At 35.1% G+C, this 23,140-nt stretch overlaps 1 protein-coding gene across 6 annotated transcripts in view; it reads right to left on the bottom strand.

The window, feature by feature from the left end:
• The window catches only part of RUFY3 (RUN and FYVE domain containing 3), a 237,395-nt gene that overhangs the window by 36,527 nt on the left and 177,728 nt on the right, over positions 1 to 23,140 (bottom strand). For 3 of the 6 annotated variants that reach the window (XM_053703337.1, XM_053703338.1, XM_053703340.1), the window contains 8 exons: positions 21,579 to 21,640; positions 19,004 to 19,069; positions 16,244 to 16,313; positions 15,309 to 15,401; positions 13,118 to 13,201; positions 11,729 to 11,896; positions 9,020 to 9,117; positions 4,675 to 4,794 (listed from right to left, as the gene is read on the bottom strand). In XM_053703337.1, coding sequence (XP_053559312.1) covers positions 4,675 to 4,794; positions 9,020 to 9,117; positions 11,729 to 11,896; positions 13,118 to 13,201; positions 15,309 to 15,401; positions 16,244 to 16,313; positions 19,004 to 19,069; positions 21,579 to 21,640 — 761 coding nt within the window. Of the gene's footprint in view, positions 1 to 4,674; positions 4,795 to 6,538; positions 6,864 to 9,019; positions 9,118 to 11,728; positions 11,897 to 13,117; positions 13,202 to 15,308; positions 15,402 to 16,243; positions 16,314 to 19,003; positions 19,070 to 21,578; positions 21,641 to 23,140 lie in introns of those variants that run through there. The other 3 variants (XM_053703341.1, XM_053703343.1, XM_053703339.1) reach the window with 2 other exon arrangements.

The raw sequence follows: 23,140 nt of genomic DNA, 5'->3' as shown, positions 1-23,140 counted from the left end.
ACTATAAAGAGACTTTAAGCAGCCAGTTAGGATGTTTGTCCCAGGAAAAGCTAGGAAGGGTGCATCTGGCATGTGCAGACACAGTCATGTTATTTTCCTATTTAATTAAAGTAAGTTCTATGAAATCTCATGAGATCACAGCAAAGGCAAAATCAATACTTGCTGATGCTGATTGGACAGCAGCTGAACTATAAAACTGTTTACACAGCACTTACTCTGATGAGCTGAAGAAATTTTGAGGTAAAATATCTTCCATTTTTTTACAAAGAGATGGTCAGGTTTATATTTTCTAGACAGCTTTTTACAGTTATGCTGTATCACTTTCAAGTGATTTAGCATATGAGTATTATGTCCCTTTAACATATTTACATTTAAAAAACGAAATTAGCTATTGGCAGACCATTGGTTACCTGTAAATTCAGATCAGAATACATTTTTGTAAAATACAAGTTAGGTCTGATCTCGCTTTGCACTTTGGGTAGTTAAGAGTTAGTTCTGAGCACCGCTGGATTTCTTTTTGTAAGTTTATGCTCAGTATCAAGGCGCTCGTCTAATAGGCCTTAGGTAGGATTCCTTTTCTGATAGAAATTACCCTTCTGTTCTTTTTCTACTTTTAGGATTAGGAGAAAGAATCATTAAGGTATTGTTACTGTATGTCAGCCTGACCATGTTAAAAAAATTGCAGAGACTTTAATTTGTTTGCATTTGGAATTTCAGGAAAATGCTTTAAATCTGAGTGAGGTTGAAAAATAATTTCCTCTGTTCCTTCTTGTCTTATATCTGTAGACTGGTCTAGAACTAATTAGAAGTTTCATATTTGTTTTCTTTGTTTTATATTCAGTGTATAATTTCCCCAAACCTGTGTGACTGTGACATCAAAGATGTCCCTAAAGTTAATATTCTTCTTTCAATATTTTGAACGCATGCCGTTAATCCATTAAATTATACTGCTTAATCTTACTACTTTTTTTAAGGATCCTATTAACAGATGTATCAATGAGCTGTTTGTTTTACAGACAGCTGTTACTAGTACCTTGTCTGCTCTTCGAGCTCTTATTTAGCTCTTAAAATTGTGGATTTTATAATTATCACAGTTGTAAATCACACTGCAGACTTCTCAAGGTTAACCCTGCTGCATATCTTTCTCTGTTTGGCTTCAGCAGGTAACAAATGCAAAACAATGCACTTTATATACTAACATAATAACACTGGCTATTTATTGTCTGGAAGCTTAAGCCTACATTGGCTCCCGTACTTAAAGGGACACTGAACCCAAATTTTTTCTTTTGTGATTCAGATAGAGCATGAAATTTTAAGCAACTTTCTAATTTACTCCTATTATCAAATTTTCTTCATTCTCTTGGTATCTTTATTTGAAATGCAAGAATGTAAGTTTAGATGCCGGCCCATTTTTGGTGAACAACCTGGGTTGCGGTCCAGAGTTCTGAACCAAAAAAAGCCTAGATGCCTTTTTTTCAAATAAAGATAGCAAGAGAATGAAGAAAATTTGATAAGAGTAAATAAGAAAGTTGCTTAAAATTGCATGCTCTATCTGAATCACGAAAGAAAAAAATTGGATTCAGTGTCCCTTTAAGGAAAGTGGTGGGTGGAGTTTGGCTACCGAAAAACAATCGCAAGCAACGTAATGTAAATTTATTTTTAAAATGTTTAGACTTGGCTGATGTTATTCTATAACAAGACAACAGAAATGCCTGATCGTCACATGGTCTTTACTGCTACATTAGATTTGTGAACAGTACAATAAGATGTGTTTCAGAGACTGATGCTCTTTCATCCTTCCTTATTTGATCTTTTTTATAAAGGTAAAGCATTATTAAGGCACTTCCTTCATTCCTTTAATGATGGTCTACATTAAGAATATTATTCCCTAAATTGTGGTTGTAGAAGAGTGAGCCATGCGTTACTTTTTGTGTTAGTGGAATGAGCCTGTCTATCCTGTCAGAATCATTTTCAGGGTCAGACTCCTTTCAAGTCATTCTCTCTCTGAATAAGTTCTTATTACCAAGTTATGCCAGCAGGAAGAGGAGAGGAATATTTTTAAAGGGAGGAACCCATTAGATTATGAGAAGTACTGAGCAGTTTTTTTAGAGGCTTTTGTAACTGCTTCAGTGTGTCAGGAGCTCATATGCTTTCCAGTACTGAATATGGTTCTACTAAGAGCTTTAAGAAATGAATTAAAGAGACATGGTATCCATGTTATATCACTTGAAAGTGATACAGTGTGTAAGAAGCGGACAAGTAAATATCACATAGGAATCTGTATGTAAAAAAGGAAGATACCTCAAAATTCAGCTGCTCTGTTTACTATCATCTGCATGGTGGAAAAAAAGCCAATAACCGTCAACAGGCCCGAGTTCACACTTTACTTTACTGTGATCTCATGAGATTTCACCAAAACCTTGTGAGATTTCACTGAAAACCTCCTTAAACTGAGGAGGAAAATAAAGGGACTGTGCCTGTACATTCCAGATGCAAGTTCCCTTGCAAGTTCCTGGACTAAGCATCCCGCTGCTTAAACTCCCTTTACAATGGGATGTGGCTATTGAGTAAATTTTGTGGCAAAATATCTTCCTTTTTTACACAAAAGATGTTTATGAAATATTTTTGAGTCATCTTTCTACACATATGCTGCATAACTTTCAAGTAATTCATCATTTAGGTATCATGTCAACTTTATTAAATCATTTGTTAAATGGTTTTATATATTTTACAAAAAAAAAAAAACACTTTTACAACTATACTCAGGTAAACAGGTGATGCCTATAAGGATCTACAAGTTCCATCAAAATGGCTTAAAGGGACAGTACACTGTAAAATTGTTTTTCCATTAATGCATTTGCAATGACTTGTTATACCAACTGCAGAGTATAAAATATTTGAGAAATTGCATTTTCATGCTTATTTGTGTATATAAAGTAGCTGATTGTGTGCTTTGAAACCACAGCCTATTACAATGGGTTAAACTTAAAGGTGATATCAGATCTCATTATGTTCTAAGTTTGTGTAAACAGACTTGCTTCCTTATCTTTTATTTGGCTGGAACACCAAAGCTCAATACATAGAGAGAACAATGGAAAATGATAATTTTATTACTTAACTATCCTGCATCCCACTGAGAGTGTAATCTCTTCTGCTGGCTGTGTATACTTAGGCTATTCAATAGCCTATACTCCAGTATTAATTTGCTCAGTGTCGGTGGCGATACCACAGGCTAAATCAGTTATTTAAAATGCTGAAATAGGAGTAAAGGAGCTACTTGTAACCAATTTAATACACTCTTGCAGGTTAAAAGGATCATTGGGAATAATTTAAAGGGGAGAATTTTTTTGGGTGAACTGTCCCTTTAATGCATTTTAAGTGTCTTTGGTGCACTTTGATTACTGCCTTGGTTATGAAATGTGGTTACTGTGCTATTGTCATTAGTACTTTATGCTTATTCTACGCGGTCTAGCTGAGATTACTTTGTTTCTCTGTGACTTTGATTATTTCAAAATTCTTTGAATAACAGATTATCTGAAAAGATCATCATAGAATCACATAACACAAAAGAGGATCACGTATATAGAAATATTAAAGGGTATTTAATAATAATGTAATTATGTGTTACCCACACAAATGTATGTTAGTTATTTGAACTTATTTAATCAACCACATCCTTATTCAATTTTAAGATTTTTTTTCTGAGAGACTTTCACCACAAATCTCACATATTGCTGCTGAGTGTTCCAGAAAAATCAAGAAAGGGCAAAGTAATCTTCTTAAAGAAGAGATCCAAACTCCTAAACATGTTTATTAGAGCTAGCAAAAACAGCGGCCATATTAAAACATGTTTTCCTTAATAAAATGTATGGAAATCTACAGCTGTGAGCTTGTACATATAATCAAATTAAGTAAATACAAATGTTGTAGCTTAATTTAAATGTTGGATTTATATCCAAAACCTAAAAATAGACACAATGAAACTGGAAGAGTGTGTGTTTGTGTTAGTATGCAAAAAATGTAAAATTCAACCTCACATGGGGATTTATAATACATTGACAGTGCCTTAAACCACATATTAATATTGCAAGAATACATGATTACATTAATGCACTTTAAATATACACCAGATAATAAGACACAGGATATTTTTAATAAAAGATATAAATAATAATGCCAAATGCCTCAGTAATTGTTCATCATTCAAATAAAAATAATAAATAAATATATATATATATATATATATATATATATATATACATACATACACACACACACACGCACACATATATATAATATAAATATATATAATATGCCCCTTGGCTTTGCATCTCCCTCTGCCATACTTCTTGATAATAAAACGTAATATTAGAAAAATAACCTTATGCCCTACTAATAAAAACAAATACATATTTTTGTTTAATAACGGTTTGCAGGTTGTGATACCTTCTATCAGTGTAAAATGCGTATTGGTTAAAACTGTAGAATTGAGAGTCGCTCAGTCCATAAAGTTCATGTTTAATATATTCTCAGATTAATTTTTTTTTTTACAATAGTCCAACAAAAGTTATCACCACCTGCAAAAGAGTCCTTGAATTTGGTTTGTAGCAGAGATGCCAAGACAGCATAACTGCTGCTTGACACTGGAAAAACAGCAAGCAATCAAATCTTCACCACTGTTTTCTGAGTTCATCCACTTCCAGCTGAAGTCTTTCTATCTTGTCACCAAATTCTTGCTTGAAGAGGCGGTTGGCTTCCTCTGCAGAATGACGATCTCTCTCCGATACACGTAATCTGTTTTTGAGCCACATGAACTTATGATAAAAACAAAAACCATAGTGGAGGGGTGGTGTGAGGGGAGGGGGGCGGTTATGATTTAACCAACAAGACAAATAAAGAATTCAAAATTAAGAGGAAGAAACATGGGAAGATTAAGATGGATACACAAAGAGGAAAAATACATTTAAATAATGAAAACTTAAAAAATAAAAAAGTCAGACCTATATAATTTCAAAATGTTGGTGAATCAGGCAAAATCTGACATGTCATATTTACAATGTAGGTAACTAAATAATAATGTTTTTTTTTTTTAACTAGCGTGAAATGCATTTGTAATGGCCCAAATTGGCCTTATTTTGGCTTAAGATAATAACTTTGTATCTCCATGCCGACAAGATTTTGATCATCAGGCCTTTAGAGAGGAGAGATATCTGTTCATGGATATATATATGTATATATATATATATATATATATATATAAATCTATACACACACATATATATATATTTTCACGTCTTTATTTTCTAAAGAGACTCTCTATAGCAGCAAGAGTGCTGGAGTCAAGCTACCCTCCAGTGTATAGTGACATCTTATTTCTAAAATCAAGCATACCTATTTTTTTTTCAGAGAAAAAAAGCCATTATGTCAGTATTTTTATGTGAACTGATTAATTGTATGTTTGTTATAAAAACAGTTAAAAGAGAATAAAAGGTTCATAGCATACTATTTTAAAGCACTTTGCAAAATAAAGTTGGTTTGAAAGAAGAAAAAAAAGCTTGCTCTTTTTTAACTCTGAGATCAGTAGCTCATGTATGCACCCTGATAAGTTCTGATACCTAGATAGACGCCAATTTGTGTGTAGTCATTGTGCACTAGTTAGCCTTTTAATCAAGTATGTCAGTATGCTCTGAGATTGGGACCTAATCTAACATACTTTTTATTGTAAAATTAGTCTGCTGGGGTATATATTTATGTCACTTGTTGTTGTTTTTTTGGCATATTTCCTCACACACTACCTTTGGTACCTAGTGGGATGACATCTTTAGCAAATAATTAAAGGGCCATAATACCCAAATGTTTAAGCACTTGAAAGTGATGCAGCATAGCTGTAAAAAGCTGACTAGAAAATATCTCCTGAACATCTCTATGTAAAAAAGAAAGATATTTTACCTCAAAAATTCCTCAGTAGCCACATCCCATTGTAAAGGATTTCTAAGCAGCATTTTAGTATGTCTGTCCTGGGACAGCTTAGGGGATGAGCCTCGTGCACTCATATTATTTCACCAATCAGGTAAAGGAAGCTTACTATGAAATCTCATGAGAGTTAAGTCAAATCTCATGAGATCACAGTAAGAGTTCACGACCTCAGCACTGCTGATGCTGATTGGCTGAAGTTCATTTTTCATTTTTTTACTTGCAGCTGGGAGCAGCCGAGTATAACTTTTTACACAGAACTTACTCTGCTGAGCTGAGGAGATCGTGAGGTAAAATATCTTCCTTTTTTACATAGAGATGTTCAGGTGATATTTTCCTGTCATTTTTTTACAGCTATGCTGCATCAGTTTCAAGTGATTTAGAATATGAGTATTATGTCCCTTTAATCAGCATAATTTGCACTATTAGTGAAATTCTCCTATGAGTATGTTATAATTATCATCTTGTGTATAAATCTATTATCAATGCCACTTAGAAATACAGAAATCATCTATCTGCTTTCTATGACTTTACACATCTCACTGATTAAATCAAAACACACAAATTTGGTTTTAAAAAGTTTATTTGGCAAATATTTTGGGTATTTCTAACAAAGATTCCATCTATAGAGAAGGGGCAGGAAAAAAAAGAATAACAGAACAAAGGAACCATGGCTTCAAAATGCAGCAATTTCCAAAATCAACGTTAGGCAACATTTAACATCTAATTAGTAGCATTTAACAAGGCATAACTTGTCCCTCCCGCCTGCTAGAGAGGCGGTGTTAGTGGTTTATAAGAGGTGCCTTGTGTAATTGGCCTAATGATGTTTATGTAATAGTTTATTTGCCACACTATTTAAGGTTTTTGCCTGCTTCACCAAATCTTTTTCACTGTATTTATATAGTTGAAAAAAAATAAATAAAATAAATAAGAAATGTTAAAATGAAGGGCAGGGGTAGAATGATTAATAAACAGACAGAAAATATGAAGAAACAGTCGTCAGTAAGGCAGATAATCAATAAGAAAATACATGTTACTAAGTTTACATTGTGTGATGCAACTCATTAGACAGCAATACTTGGGTCTATTCTTCAAGTTCCCATGTTGGTCTATGGAGCATAAACTATTTTGTACAAAAGCTCTACATAATAACATAGAAACTAGAAGTAAACATGCTATACGTGTCAATATACATGAAAACAGAATCATGTTTAAAGTATTACTTCATTCTTACATAAGTTATGTACATACACAGCTATACTTTATGTGGGTATGTATGAAGATGTGTGTGTATGTGTACACATTTTATTTACTGTATATAGATGTGCATCTGTTATCTAATGCCTTTCTAAACACTTCTACTAAAGTTGTAAGTCCCAGAATGCTGCAGCCTTTCTAAACACCTTTGCTATGCAGTAGTATTTATTCTTGCTACCAGTTAGTAAAGGGACATTTTAGTCAAATCTGAAAGGCAAACCACTGCATTTATGTTCAGATTATAACACTCATAAATGCATATAGAAATACAGTTTGTGCCTCAATATAAGTGGAATGGCTAGAAGCCTCCTAACTTCCAGCTCCCTTCCGTTGCTGCTCCACTCCAAACTCTCAAACGTGACAACTCACAGGGAATACCAAACACTTTAAATTCAGGATAAAGCCATAATCCCGGTCCTGCTTCACTTGTTTGGATAATGCGATCAGAACGCTACACACTAACGGCTGCACTGGAGCACATAATTGAATAAAAAATCCTTTATTATGCCAACATTAAAACCATAACAAAGCTATGACAGCTAACAGCGCCACCCAGCTGACGCGTTTCACGCCCCTCTCCTTGTGCTCTCTCAAAGCACCAAGAGAGGGATGTGAAACACATCAGATGGGTGGCGCTGTCAAACTTCCATAGCGTTGTTCCAGTTGTAATGTTGACATAAAAAGGATGGCTTTTTATTCAATTATGTTCTCCAGTGCAGCAGTTAGTGTGTAGCGTTCTGATCACATTATCTAAACAAGTGAAGCAGGACTGAGATTTTGGCTTGTTCTGATTATACGTTAACTGCTTCTAGTGAAACTGTCACTTTTTCAGCAATAGCTTTTACTGTACACACAACATGGTGCATTTATTAGTAGATTTGTGAACCCGCACTGAAAGCTTGCTACTGCTGAAAGAGCCTGCAGTGGCGCATATCTTGCTGGTGACAGATGCAGTTTGCGCTACCATCAACTCAATTAGCAGGCACAAGCTGACAGTGATGTATGCTGTGTGTATCTGTGCACAGTAAAGGTTGTGACACACTGTAAACGTAGCAGCGTGTAGATGCAGCGTGTCCTGCCTTTTCATCTCTGAGCACTCTGCTGCATCAGGTCGCGTAGCTGAGCGCCCAGAGATGAAATATTTGAACTTTAGAAGCGATGCGGTGCGAAGCAGCTGCTTCGCCTCGCGCTGCATCGCTTGCAGTGTGTCACAGCCTTAAAAGCTATCACTGAAACAGTGATTCGTTCTACAATAAGCATTTTTGCTGATATAAGTTTATTGCAAGATGCCTCCAGTCATAACTTAAAAGGACTGATGCGCATTTCAGATTTGACCTAACTGTCCCTTTTAAGTAAAAAACTGCAACAGCACCGAGACCTAGGTCTGGACTATCATTTTTTTTTTTAACCACGGTGTGTAAATAACAAAACACTATACATCTATCTCTGTTTATATCACATTTCTGTTATGCACAGTGGCTGAGAATCAATATTACATTTAAAGATGTCTAACCAGTTTTCATATGGGGGGCACATTTACATTTTCTATTTCATTTTAGGGCCAGGTGAGCAAATTTTAAAGAAAATCATATACTTCTCTATAAGCAAACTTCAAATCAGAAGTTTTGTAATTCTTTAGTAATATAAGTGTCACAAATAAGGGGAGGTAGAGAAAATATGAGGGCAAATGAAAGCATTGGGGGAGGGTGAGCAGTGAATTATGTCCCTAGGACAAGCCTCATTTATGACTCCCTCAATATTTGGCCGTGCTTGCACACAGTGACTTTACCTCTGCTCCAGCTGCTTAATAGTAGCGGACATCTGATTAGTCTTTTCCTCCAAGCGGCTGTGTAACTCAGTCTTCTGTTTTACTGCAAGGTCTGAAGACTGCAGGGGAAACGCATCACAATTACAAAAACTAACAATAAATAATAATGGCTTACATTAATGGCTTGCCCCTTTCTGCACCATTATTATAAAGGTAAAGCCGGGGCTGCAGTAAATTACACATTTTAGTGAACTAATGCAAAGTAAATTCATAGACCGGGAGAGATAGTGAAGGCTCATATGCTAATTTTTAAGCTCATGAAGGCCGCCTTTTATTTCAGTGCATTTTAACAGTTTGTCATAGCTAGACAGCGCTGGTTCATATGTGTCATATAGATAACATTGTGCTCACTTCTGTGGAGTTTTTTATGAGTCAGAACTGATTGGCTAAAATGCAAGTCTGTCAAAAGAACTGGGGAATGGGTGATCTTTTGAAACAATAAACATTTTCAAGTAGATTGTCCCTTTAACGTATATGACTCTAGACACACAATAAACTGAATTTCCTTCAAAGGTATTCATCCATAATGGGCCTAGACGTTGTGCCATCCTTTTTATCATGTGAAGAGACTGTATTCCTTCATGAAATCATTTGGCAAGGGTAAGACTTTATAACTATGCTTTGGGATGTCTACATGAAACGCGTGAGGAATTCCTTCTGCCCGCATGTGTTATGTTTGTATAGGTTGACAACTTGACATACTTTGTTTTCTGCATCAATAAACATCAGTTTATCCACAACAAGTCTTCTGCTCATTAGTATAGTCCAGCAGAGATTTTTGTGTCTTTTTAAAATAACCTCATATTTTAAAGAAATAGCAAGAAATAGGTTGACATAAAACTTTGGAGCATAGAACAATATCTGCATTTACCTTGTCTATTAGCACTTATATGATATGTTCAATCTCTAAAGGTAATTTGCCAACTCCATCTTCTCCCTGCACAGCTTCCATTATACTACTGTGCTCTGGACTAAAGACTGTATTCAACAGTCTCAATGTTCCAATAATGTTATTTTATTTTGTGCAGAGCAACTGCCTGATATGAAATAAACAGGATACAAATAACAGTTTAAGAATAACATTTGCATATTATGCCCATCACTGCTCACAACAGTAGAAATCTCCTTAAGATTCCAAAACGTCAACAAAAATGTTGGTCCTTAACATCTGCTGTGTCTTCTGTGGATTCAATAATTCTAAGTCCAATTTGTTAATAGATTTAAAATGGAGGGAAAACCCTGAGATATTGAGATTGACAATTAAAATGCTTAAATTGTGCATAGAAAAAAAATACAATAAGTTTTAATAATTTGTTTTGGCCCCTTTTTAACTGTGAAAATTTTGAGTTGTCTAATTCAGAAAAAATGGAAGTGTTCACAAGCCTAGCTAGCCCTGTTACATATCTGTCCCTAATAGGCATCAACAGGAGGGGGATAGATATGATACTATAGAACAATGCAAGCTTGCTAACAAAATGACAGTTTCAAGCCTGGTCTACTCCAGTGACACGTCCAAATTGGCTTCTCCTAATAAGGCACCTAGAGGGAGGCTATTTAAAAACAATTGCAGCAAACAAGGTTTATGCACTAAGCTTGTGAGTTAATTTATTACAAGAATACAGAAAAGCCGTGTAATTTCAAGGTCCTTTATGTTTCTAACAATATTTCTCATTGATGTATTCACTAGTTTACCCTCCATCGGCTGTTTCAGAAATTCAATAGTGATCTCTTCGCTTTGTTAAGTTTGTAAAACCATACGACTTACTGGGGATAAGTACAAAACAAAAAACATAGTGCTGCCCCAGCATTTTCTGTGGGCTTCTGAATGCCTGTTCCACTGCAATATTTAGGTATAAGCACTGGATTGGCTGCAAGAATCACTGCATCCAATCCAAAGCAGACATGGGCATAATGCACTGGAGGCGGCATTTGGAATCAATGGAAAAACTTCTAAAGTCACCGAAGTTTTCCTAAAAAAAAATCAAGATATTTCTTATTACAAGCTAACTTAAATTAAAACTGCTCTTGTTTTCAGTATATAAGGGTATAATGTTTTATGCCCCTTTAAAGGGACATTATACACTAGATTTTACTTTGCATACATGTTTTGTAGATCTATTTATATAGCCTATCTGGGTGTGTTTTTGTAAAAATTTATAGTTTTGCTTACTTTTAAATAACATTGTGCTGATTTTCAGAGTCATAACTAAGCCCCAAATTTTTAGATGTATACTGATGTATACAGACTTCAGATTGCCTCCGTTTGTATAATGGGTCTTTTCATATGCAGGGGAGGTGGGAGGTTCTGCTATCACTGATATCGGCCCCTTTTCAGTGGGTGTCCCACTCCCAAGCTTATCTCATTAACAGTATTAAATTGGCAGCTTCTAAGTAAGTTTTTAAAAGGTTTTACACTGGATTTTTAGATCAGTATCTGTGCATATTATTCTTTTTAATTGTGTCTATTACATGCAGTTAAATGAAAATTGGTGTATACTGTCCCTTTAATGCTGTCTTAAAGACAACAAATTTGTTTGTTTTTTCCATTTACATCATGACAATTTGTATATTTCTATTCAATCTTTCCTAAAATGATGAAGAAAAAATATATACTAAATTTCCAATTATTTCAAATAGCGCAAATAAACCTTCCTAATTCTGGTTTCTGACCTGCAGTTTAAAGGACAGTTCATGCTTTAATGCCCTGAGATCATCGATCTGTTGTCTGAGTGCTGCTAGAGCGTCTTGCTTCTCGCAAACATCTTTATCCAACATCTTCATAGCCAGCTCCATCTCTTGTCTCATCCCTATCTGCACCTCCAGCTCCTTCTCTATGTCCTGAAAAAGATACACAAGGAATGAGAATTATAACACAACACTACTGGGTCCGATAGTCTCTATAATCACGCTCCATGACTATTTTTATACTGAGTGTTTATACATACAGAAGCTAAGAGAAAATCTAACAGTTTCTATATACATAAAAATATCACTGTCTTTACTCTGCCCAGATCTTTCTTAACCCTTTGAGTGCTAATGACGGCTCTGAGCCGTCACAGAGTTTCCCACTCTGGTGCTAATGACGGCTCAGAGCCGTCGCTAGCACTCTCCCACCTTGAGGGAGATCTGGGGGCTCCCACCCGCTCCTACTCCGGCGATCGTGCCTGTAGAGTGACAGGCATCGCCGGGGCTTCCCGTTTTGCGTGATGACGTCACCGCGCAACTTTATTAATACTTAACAATGTTAAGTATAGGAGCAGGGGGCATGCTGCTTAGAAGCCTGCATCTCAGGCATCTAAGCAGCTACAGACCCCAAGACCCACCATTGGAAAGGTAATCGCCTAACCTTTCCAACAGTGTAGGTCTTGGGGGTCTGAAAAAAAATAAAAAAAAAGTTAAAAAACGTTTGTTCAAAAAATAAAAAAAACTTTAAAAATCTTAGCACCCAGGTGGGAAAGTGCTTAGCACTCAAAGGGTTAAACAGAAATTGTAGACGATTTTCAGTTTGCTACATTTAATTATTTATAAATATATTATTGCATCGCTTTTTTTGGAGGTTTGTGCCTCTCCACAAATAGAAGTAATAACAACAGTAAATAACTGATAACGTTTGGGTTTGATTGCACATGAGACCGAAGGCGTAAAGGAACATGAAACTCAAATCTTTTCTTTTATGACTCACATTGAGTATGCAATTTTAAATAAACTTTCCATTTTATAGCTATTGTCTTATTTATTTTGATCTCTTTATATCCTTTGTTGAAAAGTATAACTATTTAGGATCAAAAGTTGCGGATTGGTGGTTGCACATATATGCATCTTGTCATTGGCTTCCAGTTAGCACCCAGTAGTGCAATGCTGCTCCTTCAACAAAGGATAACAAGAGAATGAAGCAAAGTAGACTAATAGAAGAAAATTGGAAAGTTGTTTAAAATGGTACGTTCTATCCGAATTACTAAATGCCCCTTTAAAAGTTTCATGTCCCTTTAAAAGCTCAGCATATTTCCCTGTGTTATAACACCCCTGAAACCGTGGAGGTCATATGAAGAGTTTTCCTACCAATCTTAACTGTGTTTCTTCCTTTAAGTGTTTCCTTGCTTCACTGAGTGCCTGAGCGTCTGCGCTCCGTTCTTGTTTATTTGCCTTTAAAAACAATGTGAATATCAATCAGTCAATAATCAATAGAAAACAAGTCACTAAATGCAAAAACTAGCAATCTTGCTTGCTTTTTTGGTCCTAAATTGTCTGTATCTCCATTTACAGCACCTTGTAAATAAAAGCTCTTCATCATAAATAAAAATGTTGAAGAAAAACAAGGATACACATATACTGTATGTTCCTCTTCATTTAGCTGCAATCAGTTTGCCATGTTAGAATATTTGCAAGCAAGACGCATCATGGTGCGAGGAAGCAAAATATATTTCAAGATACATTGCACTGTAACATGAGCTGCCCTTTAATATCTTCCAAATTGATCCCTTTTACTAATACTTGAACTAAATTCTTATTTTGTCATTTAAATTATTAAATAAAACACAGCAGCAGAAATCAGATTCCCACTGGGGATGGGAGAGATAGACACCCTAATACATTTGAAAGGGACTTCCTGCTTCAACTTTAAATACAATGAACTCTAATCAGTTGCTTGAGTTTTAAGGAACAATATAAATATCCCAAACAGACCATAAATAGTGCATGACAGTATTTGGCTATATTTACATATAGAGATTACTGGCGGAGCAAATATCGGTTTGTCCCTAGACTGTAAGACAATGCAAATTTTACTAACAAGAACGATTGTTTGCACTGCTGATATACGCTATGTATGTATTAAAAATGAATAATAATAATACTTTAATGATTGGGAGCTAATGGGGGTGTCACGGTTGGGGGTTAGGCCCTTAGATGTAGGAGATTGCTGTAACAAACAGAAGCAAATCGGTAAAGTTTGTCTCCCCCGCTGTTACTGCGAATATCAGCAATGGCAACCGCAATATTACTGCAGCAAAATACATTAACTCCTGTGAAGTTGTGGCGTCATGTTTTTACAAATAATATTATAGCTTCAGCAAGATCACGGATAAGAATCGTTTACATTATATAGGGCTTCAGGTGCAGCACATTTGTAGGAAGTGCATGCAAACTAAAGACAAATATACATTTATCAATTCAAAATATGAATTGCTTAAGGGCATACATGATACTTTACACAGCGTTTTTGAAACCCAGGTTGTTTATGTGGCTCCTGAAATCCTACGGTTAATTTATTTACTTAACTTGAAATAAAATTCAAAATTAAACTTTCAGACAGGGCAAGTCAGTTTAAGAGACTATTATCAATATACTTACAATAAAAGCTCTAGTTGAGCTTAAATTAATCCCTTTAAAAAAAAGTGGCCCATATAACACAAGCAATCATATCCCTGAATTCTGTTTCTAGCCAGAAATGTATCCAAACCATTTTTAAATGTTCCACAATTAATTGCTCTTACAGGGAAAAAACGTTTACGTTGCTGGAGATTAAATCTCCTTTCCTCCAGCCTTAAATTGTAACCTCTTATCCCAAAAAAATTTCTTGGAATAAATAGAGCTTCCGCCATCTCTGTATATGGGCCTTGAATATATTTATATAAAGTAATTATGTCACCTCTCAAGCGCCTTTTTTCTAGAGAAAACAGTCACAGTTTGGCTAACCTCTCCTCATAGATTAAATTCTAACCACTGTTCCCCTTATTAGTTTTGTGGCCCTTCTCTGAACTATTTCTAAGTCTGCAATTTATTTTTTTGAGATTGGTCCCCAGAACTGCACTCCATACTCAAGGTGAGGTTTTACCAGGGATTTATACGGTGACAGAATTATGCTTTCTTCCCTTGCATAAATGCCTCTTAATACATGCTAGTATCTTATTAGCCTTAGAAGCCACTGCCCAACATTGTGCCTCCATCTTTAGCTTATCTATTACTACTCCCAAATCCCTTTCCTCCTCTGTTTTGCAAAGTCTAGTCCCATAATAATAAATAATAGGTTGCCTGCTTATTTTTACTTCCAAAATGTAGAACCTTGCATTTTCCTGTATTAAATCTCATTTTCCATTTACCTGCCCATTCTTCCAATTTTTGTAGATCCCCTTGTAAAGCAATTATAAAATTAGTTAATAAAAGGTTAGACGATTAATAGAATACAAGGCTGCACTACTGCTCGCAGGCTACTGCTTTTACTGTATATTGTACACAACGCCCATTAACCTACCTTACGGTTTGACTCTGAGTAATATGAACTTTCTTCTTTAACTCTTTCCATTTCTTCTTGCATTGTTATGATACGGTTGTTAGCAACTGCAAGCTATAAACAAGTGATGGTTTATCCACAAGAAACATTTTTATTGAAGACTGCAAACATCATTATACAATAAGATTAATACAAGGCATCCCTGATTTGAAATGAGTGTATTATTATCAACCAGTAATTCTAAAAATTTGTTTTTAAAATATTATAGGTACATTAAATTATATCCGAATGAAAGGGATAGCAAAGTCAAAATTAAACTTTCATGATTCAGATTGAGCATGCAATATTAAACAAATTTAAATGTTACTTATATTACCTAAATGCATTGTTTTCTTGTTATCCTTTGTTGAAAAATATACTTTGGTATGCTCTGGAGCAGCAATGCACTACTGGGAGCTAGCTGGTCAGTGGCTGCATATTTATGCATCTTGCCATTGGCTCACCCAATGTGTACAGCTAGCTCCCAGTAGTGGATTGCTGCAACAAAGGCTACCAAGAGAATTAAGCTAATTTGAAAATAGAAGTGAATTGGAACATTGTTTCAAATTGCTCTATCTGAATTATGAATGGAAAAAAAAATGGAGTTTCCAGTCCCTTTAAAAAAAATGTGTAATATACCGCACAATAAACTGGATAAGCAATGGAAAAATAAAATTAAAGACAAAATAAAAGTAAAAGAGACAGATATTTTAAAGCTCTCTGGTCTGGCGAGATTGTCTAAGACGTCTTGCTACAAGGTCCCAGAAATCATTTTACAAAGACAAATGTTAGCTTGAGAGTTATCCCAAAGATTTTGTGCAAATTCTTTCCATGCCGGAGAAAGAACGGTACATAGGTGTAGCAAAATATTTCTTCACTAGTGATTTAAATACACAGATACAGTTTTGCCTACATACCTCTTCAGTAAGTTTAGTGTTTGATTTCTCTAGTGCGTCCACTTTAGCCTGTAAGTTGTTTACTGTGGCACTGTCGATAAAGTAAAATACTTTACTATAAAAATACTTTACATATAATAATACAGTGTCCCATGTTATGCATAGAGCTGCATTCATTCTTAAAAGGGACACTAAACACTTAAAAATTGTAATATCAATGCTTAATTATGTGTAGTGTAGGGAAAAAAAACTTTTCAATATTCTTTAATGATGTATTTTGTTCTATTTCCCTGCAATATATTACCGTTATTAACGCAGACTTTATTGCCAAAGAAAGATTTAAATCCTAACCCATGAAAGTTAAAGCCAATTCATTCGATTAGGTAAAATTAGTAATTAATTGCTATTTAAAGGGCCATTATACACTCATTTTTTCTTTGCATAAATGTTTTGTAGATGATCAATTTATAAAGCCCATAAAGTTTGTTTTTTTTAAATGTATAATTTTGCTTATTTTTAAATAACATTGCTCTGATTTTCAGACTCCTAACCAAGCCCCAAAGTTTTATTTGAATACCGTCAGCTACCTTCTCCAGTTTGCTCCTGTTTGTGTAAAGGGTCTTTTCATATGCAAAAGAAGGGGGAGGGGGGAGTGTATTATTTACCACTTGCAGTGGGCTTTCCAACTACCTTTTCCACAGAGCCAAACTGACAGCTTATAATTAAGTTTTTAAACCATTTTATACTGGATTTTTATATCAGTATCTGTGCATCATATTCTTTATAGTAGTGTCTATTACATGCAGTTATATGAAAATGAGTGTATACTGTCCCTTTAACTTAATATAATGGTCCCTAAAATGTCAGAATTGCTTTCAAAACTTGACTACCGCAATACAAAATCATTTGTGCAACATATGCCAAAAAGCCCCTGGTAACAAGATCCACAGGGGAAATTAGAAATACTGATCTGCTTGGGGCAGAGATCTCTTTTGTGGAATTAAGAGATTATATCAGTAGTACTAATTATCTATTTAATTATTTATACTTAACAGCTCCTGAGCCGTGTATGTATATCAAGCAAAATATGTGCACTTAAAATAAAGCATCTCTATTTGTAAAGTGCAATTGTTCTTCTGGCCTGATTGTGCTAAAAAAAGCATTTACTTCTCATATAAACATAGTAAGAATGCATAAAATATATAAATTTATCTGAGTAATGTGAAATATTTTTTTTCTAATTACAAACTTGCATTTACAAAGCACTTACAAAAAAAGAGAATTAATGTATAAAGATGATATATACCTCCTACCGTTTGAATGAGAACTATAGAATGTGATTTAACACAAAACAGTTAAAGGGACACTGTACCCAAATTTTTTCTTTTGTGATTCAGATAGAGCATGACATTTTAAACAACTTTCTAATTTACTCCTATTATCAAATGTTCTTTATTCTCTTGGTATCTTTATTTGAAATGCAAGAATGTAAGTTTAGATGCCGGCCCATTTTTGGTGAACAACCTAGGTTGTCCTTGCTGATTGGTGGATAAATTCATCCACCAATCAAAAACTGCTGTCCGGAGTTCTGAACCAAGAAAAAAGCTTAGATGCCTTCTTTTTCATATAAAGATAGCAAGAGAAAGAAGAAACATTGATAATAGGAGTAAATTAGAAAGTTGCTTAAAATTGCATGCTCTATCTGAATCACAAAATAAATTTTTTGGGTTCAGAGTCCCTTTAAGCTAAAATGACCTTTAAATAAAAAAATTCTGATAAATTTGGAAGATAATTTTAACCATATCATTTAGGTGTTATAGTGCAATACTGTCAGATATAAAAATAATGCACATTCAGTTTTATTAACACTGAAAAAAATAGAAACTCTTAAAAAATAATAAATGGTATATTTTAAAGGTTTCAAGTGCAAAAATCAAATTGTCTTTCTTTTTCAGTGTTAATTATTCTTACATTGGGGGAAGTAGAACCAGGGTTTATATACTGCTTGTACCCAATATACTATATACACAAGACTAGGGACGTGCATTCATCTAATTCTGCAGCAAACTAATGCAGAATACGGCAGCCACCAGTGGCATTTAGCTATTTTCGGAGCCGGATTTCTTGTTGTGAAAAAGCAATACACCTAGATCTGTGCAAATCAAGATATACGTGTGTTGCGCAATCATAATAAGAAATCTTGCTTTGAAAATAGTTGAATGCTGGTAGCGGCCGCTTTATCCGCCATTCTTTTTCTGCAGAATTAGATGATTGCTTTTTTTTTTTTTTTTAAATATTTATTTATCAGTTTTTTTTCAAATAACATAAAAAATAAAACAAGTCAATCCAAGAATTAGATGATTGCTAATCCCTATATAAGATCGCAGTGTCACTACATATTTTACTCGCATTCAGTTTTAGCAATGTTTTAAATTAAAGGTACATGAAGGTCAAAATTTTTTAAAAAAATCCTGTTTTAGATAGAGCATGTCATTTTAGAAGACTTATTTTACTGCTATTTTCAATTTTGCTTTGTTGTTCTTCATTAATAAAACATTAATACATTAATAATTAATTAATTACACGTGCAAAAGCAAGTCACACATCCAGGCTGCAATAAAATGAATCAGTTAATTAAAAACGTTACAAAAATGGAACATGCATCATTTTTAAAACTACCAACACGGCAGAATATTTTAAACATTTTCATGACTACCCCTTGACACATATAAGCATGTATATCTTGATAATTAATCTCTATATTAAACGTCCATAGTCTACCTTAATTGTCTGTTGAGTTCTTCTACATAATTCTTCTGATCAAGAATGGCAGTTATTTGACCATCCCTAGATGAAAGGAAAAAAGTGAAACATTAGAAAGAAAAAAAAAAAGGATTAATAGCAACTGGAGAAAACTGGTTCAAGATTTAAAGGGACACTGAACCCAATTTTTTTCTTTTATGATTCAGATGGAGCATGCAATTTTAAGCAACTTTCTAGTTTACTCCGATTATCAATTTTTCTTCGTTCTCTTGCTATCTTTATTTGAAAAAGAAAGTCCAGAACCCTGGACAGCATTTGTTTATTGGTGGATAAATGTATCGTTCATCAAAAATGGGCCCGGCATCTAAACTTACATTTTTGCTTTTCAAATAAAAATACCAAGAGAATGAAGAACATTTGATAATAGGAGTAAATTAGAAAGTTGCTTAAAATTGCATGCTCTATCTGAATCAAAAAAGAAAAAATTTGGGTTCAGTGTCCCTTTAAGACAGTAAGAAAGTTGAGGACATACACTATTTTATGCATGAAGGGATACAATGGTTTGAGAGAAACTGTGAGGAAAGGAGAGGAAGATGTTTCAAGAGAATACAAATGCAATTTCTCAAACATTTTATACCCTGCAGCTGGTATAACAAGTAAATGGAAATATATTAACCTCTTAATGACCAGCACCATACCCTGTACGACGCTGCTGTCCTGGGCCTCTCTCAGCCGCGATCTCGCTAACAGTAGCGAGATAGCGCTATTTCTGCATGACCCACGAGTGGAGGAGAAAAGGAGGGAGAGGGGGTTGTATAGTGGAGGGGGGAATTAGAGTGTAGGAAATCGATCAGGGAGGGGGTAAATGAGGTGAGGGGCAGCTACACTACAGAAAAAAATGTGTGTGTTTTTTTCTTTTTTTAAATGGAAAATAAAAACTATAGAAAACTGGGTACTGGCAGACAGTTGCCAGTACCTAAGATGACGGAAACTAGTTAGAGGGGGAGGGTTAGAGAGCTTTTTGGCAGGGATCATGGAGGTGAGAAGGTAAGGGGGTAATCCTACAATCATGGAGGTGGGAAGGTAAGGGGGTAATCCTACACTGAAGAAGAATATAATAATAACATTTTTTTTTTTTTTTTAAAAGGTCTAAAACTACATACCGGCAGTCTGTCTGCCAGTACTTAAGATGGGGGTGTCCAGTGGGGAGGAAAGAGAGCTGTTTAAGAGGAATCAGGTAGGGATCAGGGGGTATGAAGTGTCAGGTGGGAGGGTAATCTCTACACTAAAGAAAAAATTATCCTTACAAGCTACCTAATTAACCCATTCACTGCCGCAATTAATAGAAGTGGGTTGCGCAGCAACAATTAGTGGCCTTCAAATTACCAAAAAGCAATGGCAAAGCCATATATGTCTGCTATTTCGGAACAAAGGGGATCCCAGATAAGCTTTTACAACTATTTGTGCCATGATTGCACAAACTGTTTGTAAATAATTTCAGTGAGAAACCTAAAGTTTGTGAAACAGTTAACAATTTTTTTTATTTGACGGTGAAATGGTGGCATGAAATATACCAAAATGGGCCTAGATCAATACTTTGGGTTGTCTACTAAATAAAAATATATAGTTTTGATAGGTAAATAAAAAAGGCTCTATTTCTGTTTAAATGTAGTGATGGCAAAAATGCTAAAAATGCTCTGGTCTTTTGGGGAAGTTTTAGTCTGAAATGCCCGGTCCTTAAAGGGTTAATGGAAAAACAATTTTGCAGTGCACTGTCCCTTTATGCCACGAAATGATAAGCATCTGACTACTGACAAAGGAAATGGCTAATTCCAGACATATGTTTCTACCCTCATTGGTGAGGTGCTGCTAATCTTTCTAAGTGCAGTAAGCAAAAGTTTAATGTTTGGATTACCCTTTAACTCCAAAAATAACCCAAACCCACAATGCACTGCAAATTCCTAGGTTCCATGATGGCCAAACTGTATAAATGCAATTAATAGCTGATATAATGTACATATATCATAATTCTGCACAATGTCATAAGGCTGACCCCACACTACATGGCTTAAAAAAAACCATAAAATTATTGGACTGTAAGAAAAGAAAAAAAAAACAAACAAAAAAAAAAAAACAGATGACTATGTTAGCAAAAGTGTATCCTTAAAATCAGGTTAAATTCATTGCTGTTTAGAAACGCTTCTGGGCAAACGGCACTAATATCTTTGTCTTTGCTTAATGTGAAAACCTCATGCTATACTTGATTTCAGGCTCTGTAAAACTGTTTTACTTTATTTCAATACATTAATCACACAACTCCACGGGTTTGTGCACAAGTATGGCTGTTAGTTTTTTCCCCAACTTTTCGCACTCCATTAAAGCCTATTTAAAGTTCGGCTTTTTGGGCGTGTCAGGTTAGCACTCGTGCGCAAACTTTTTACTTTCAATTTGTAATACACACTATCAGAAGCGCGCAAAATGCTTAGTTCTAACAAAGGTAATCCGACACATTGCAAGCCATACAAATGAGTGCTCCATATGACCTGCTCACAAACGCATCCTAAGTCTGTTGTTTGCTGCAGCAGAAACTTACCCCTCACTGCATTTGGTTATGGGTCCCTCTTTTAGGTACATCGAAAAATCAATTACTCCAACCTATGGAAATAAAGGTAAGCAACATTATTTAGCAGCCTTCTATGTACAGGATCTTCACATTAAATTAGTTCTTACTTACTCACATTAAATTACTTCTGCAGGAGTTAAACACATATGTACAGTAAATGCAAGTAACAGTACAATAATAAAATGCTACAACACATTACAGCAATTTTTGTTTTTGCACTTTTATGTTCCTTCAAGATTATCACTATAGAGTCTTTAAAGGGACAGCCAAGTCAAAATTAAACCTTCACGATTCAGATACAGCATACAATTTTAAACAACTTTCCAATTTACTTTGGTTAGCAAATTTGCTTTGTTCTCTGGGTATCTTTTATTGAAGAGTGAAACTAGGTAGGCTCAAAGGAGCTCAGGAGTGTGCACGTGTCTTTAGCACTCTATGGCAGCACTGTTTTGCAACATTGTATAATAAAGCTACAAATAATGTTGCAAAACACTGCAGCCATAAAGTACTAAAGACACGTGCACACTCCTGAGCTCTTTTGAGCCTACCTAGTTTTACTCTACGTCTGGCTACTCACATCATCTTTGGAGAGACAATCCCCATGTGCGTCTTTATAAAAAAAGACAGATATCAGCTAGGATCACATTTATTATTAAAGAAAGGTGGGGTTACGTGGTGCACGTGCGTACATCATGTCCTCCCTCCACCATCCTGGAGGTTTATGCCGCAAACTGCACACCCCAGAGACCAAGGCCTAGGCAGGAGTACACCGCCAACTTGTCTCTCATCTCCATTCTTTGTTGGAGAGTAAGGAGTTCTTTCATCCGAAGCACATGTTACTGTGAGCAGTGCACCACAGCCTCTCTCTGATTGACAGACTTGAGTTATTCTCCCTCCTAACAGAGCAAACTTTATGGCAGGGGCGTTAGGTTACTTTTTGTGGCTCCAGAACACTTTCTCTTGTTGATGTTTAGATCTCCACTCAAGGTAGAGGCATAATATTTAGAACCTTCTGAGCTGCCCTCTAATGGACTGAATCTGCCTGCATACATTTTTTTTTATATTTAATTACTGCTCACTGTAAGAGTGTGAAATTCCGCTATATATTCAGCTTAGTGGGAGAAGATTGTGAATTTTTGCAAATCTTCACCTCCTGATTTGTATGCATTTCTTTTTTTTAAATAACTGTCTCTTGGAAAATATTTGAATAGCGTTGTGTTTGGCTTTCGGATTTGCTCACTTACTGGCCATAAGAGGGGCCAATTAAAAGGTGAAATGCTGGTACTTGTGCCCTTTTAATTTTATTCTGCAATCTGTAGAATAATGCTTTAAGCGGGCCTCTCTGTTACAATTTGGTCTGTCACTTGGGAAATTACTACAATCCTTTATGGGGGCTCCCTACATATTGGAAGAAACAGCCATTATTCCTATATTTGGCTCCATGATACCATTTAGTGTATAATTTAACTTAACTGTCTTCTGGACTTAAGAGAGTTGATTTCAGTGGGGTTTTTTTGTGGTAAAAGGAAATT

This window comes from Bombina bombina, chromosome 2, assembly GCF_027579735.1.
Source record: "Bombina bombina isolate aBomBom1 chromosome 2, aBomBom1.pri, whole genome shotgun sequence".
In the NCBI taxonomy this organism is placed as follows: Eukaryota; Metazoa; Chordata; class Amphibia; order Anura; family Bombinatoridae; genus Bombina; species Bombina bombina.
The sequence above is the reverse complement of the archived record's forward strand: the minus strand, read 5'-3'. Positions and strand labels throughout refer to the sequence as shown.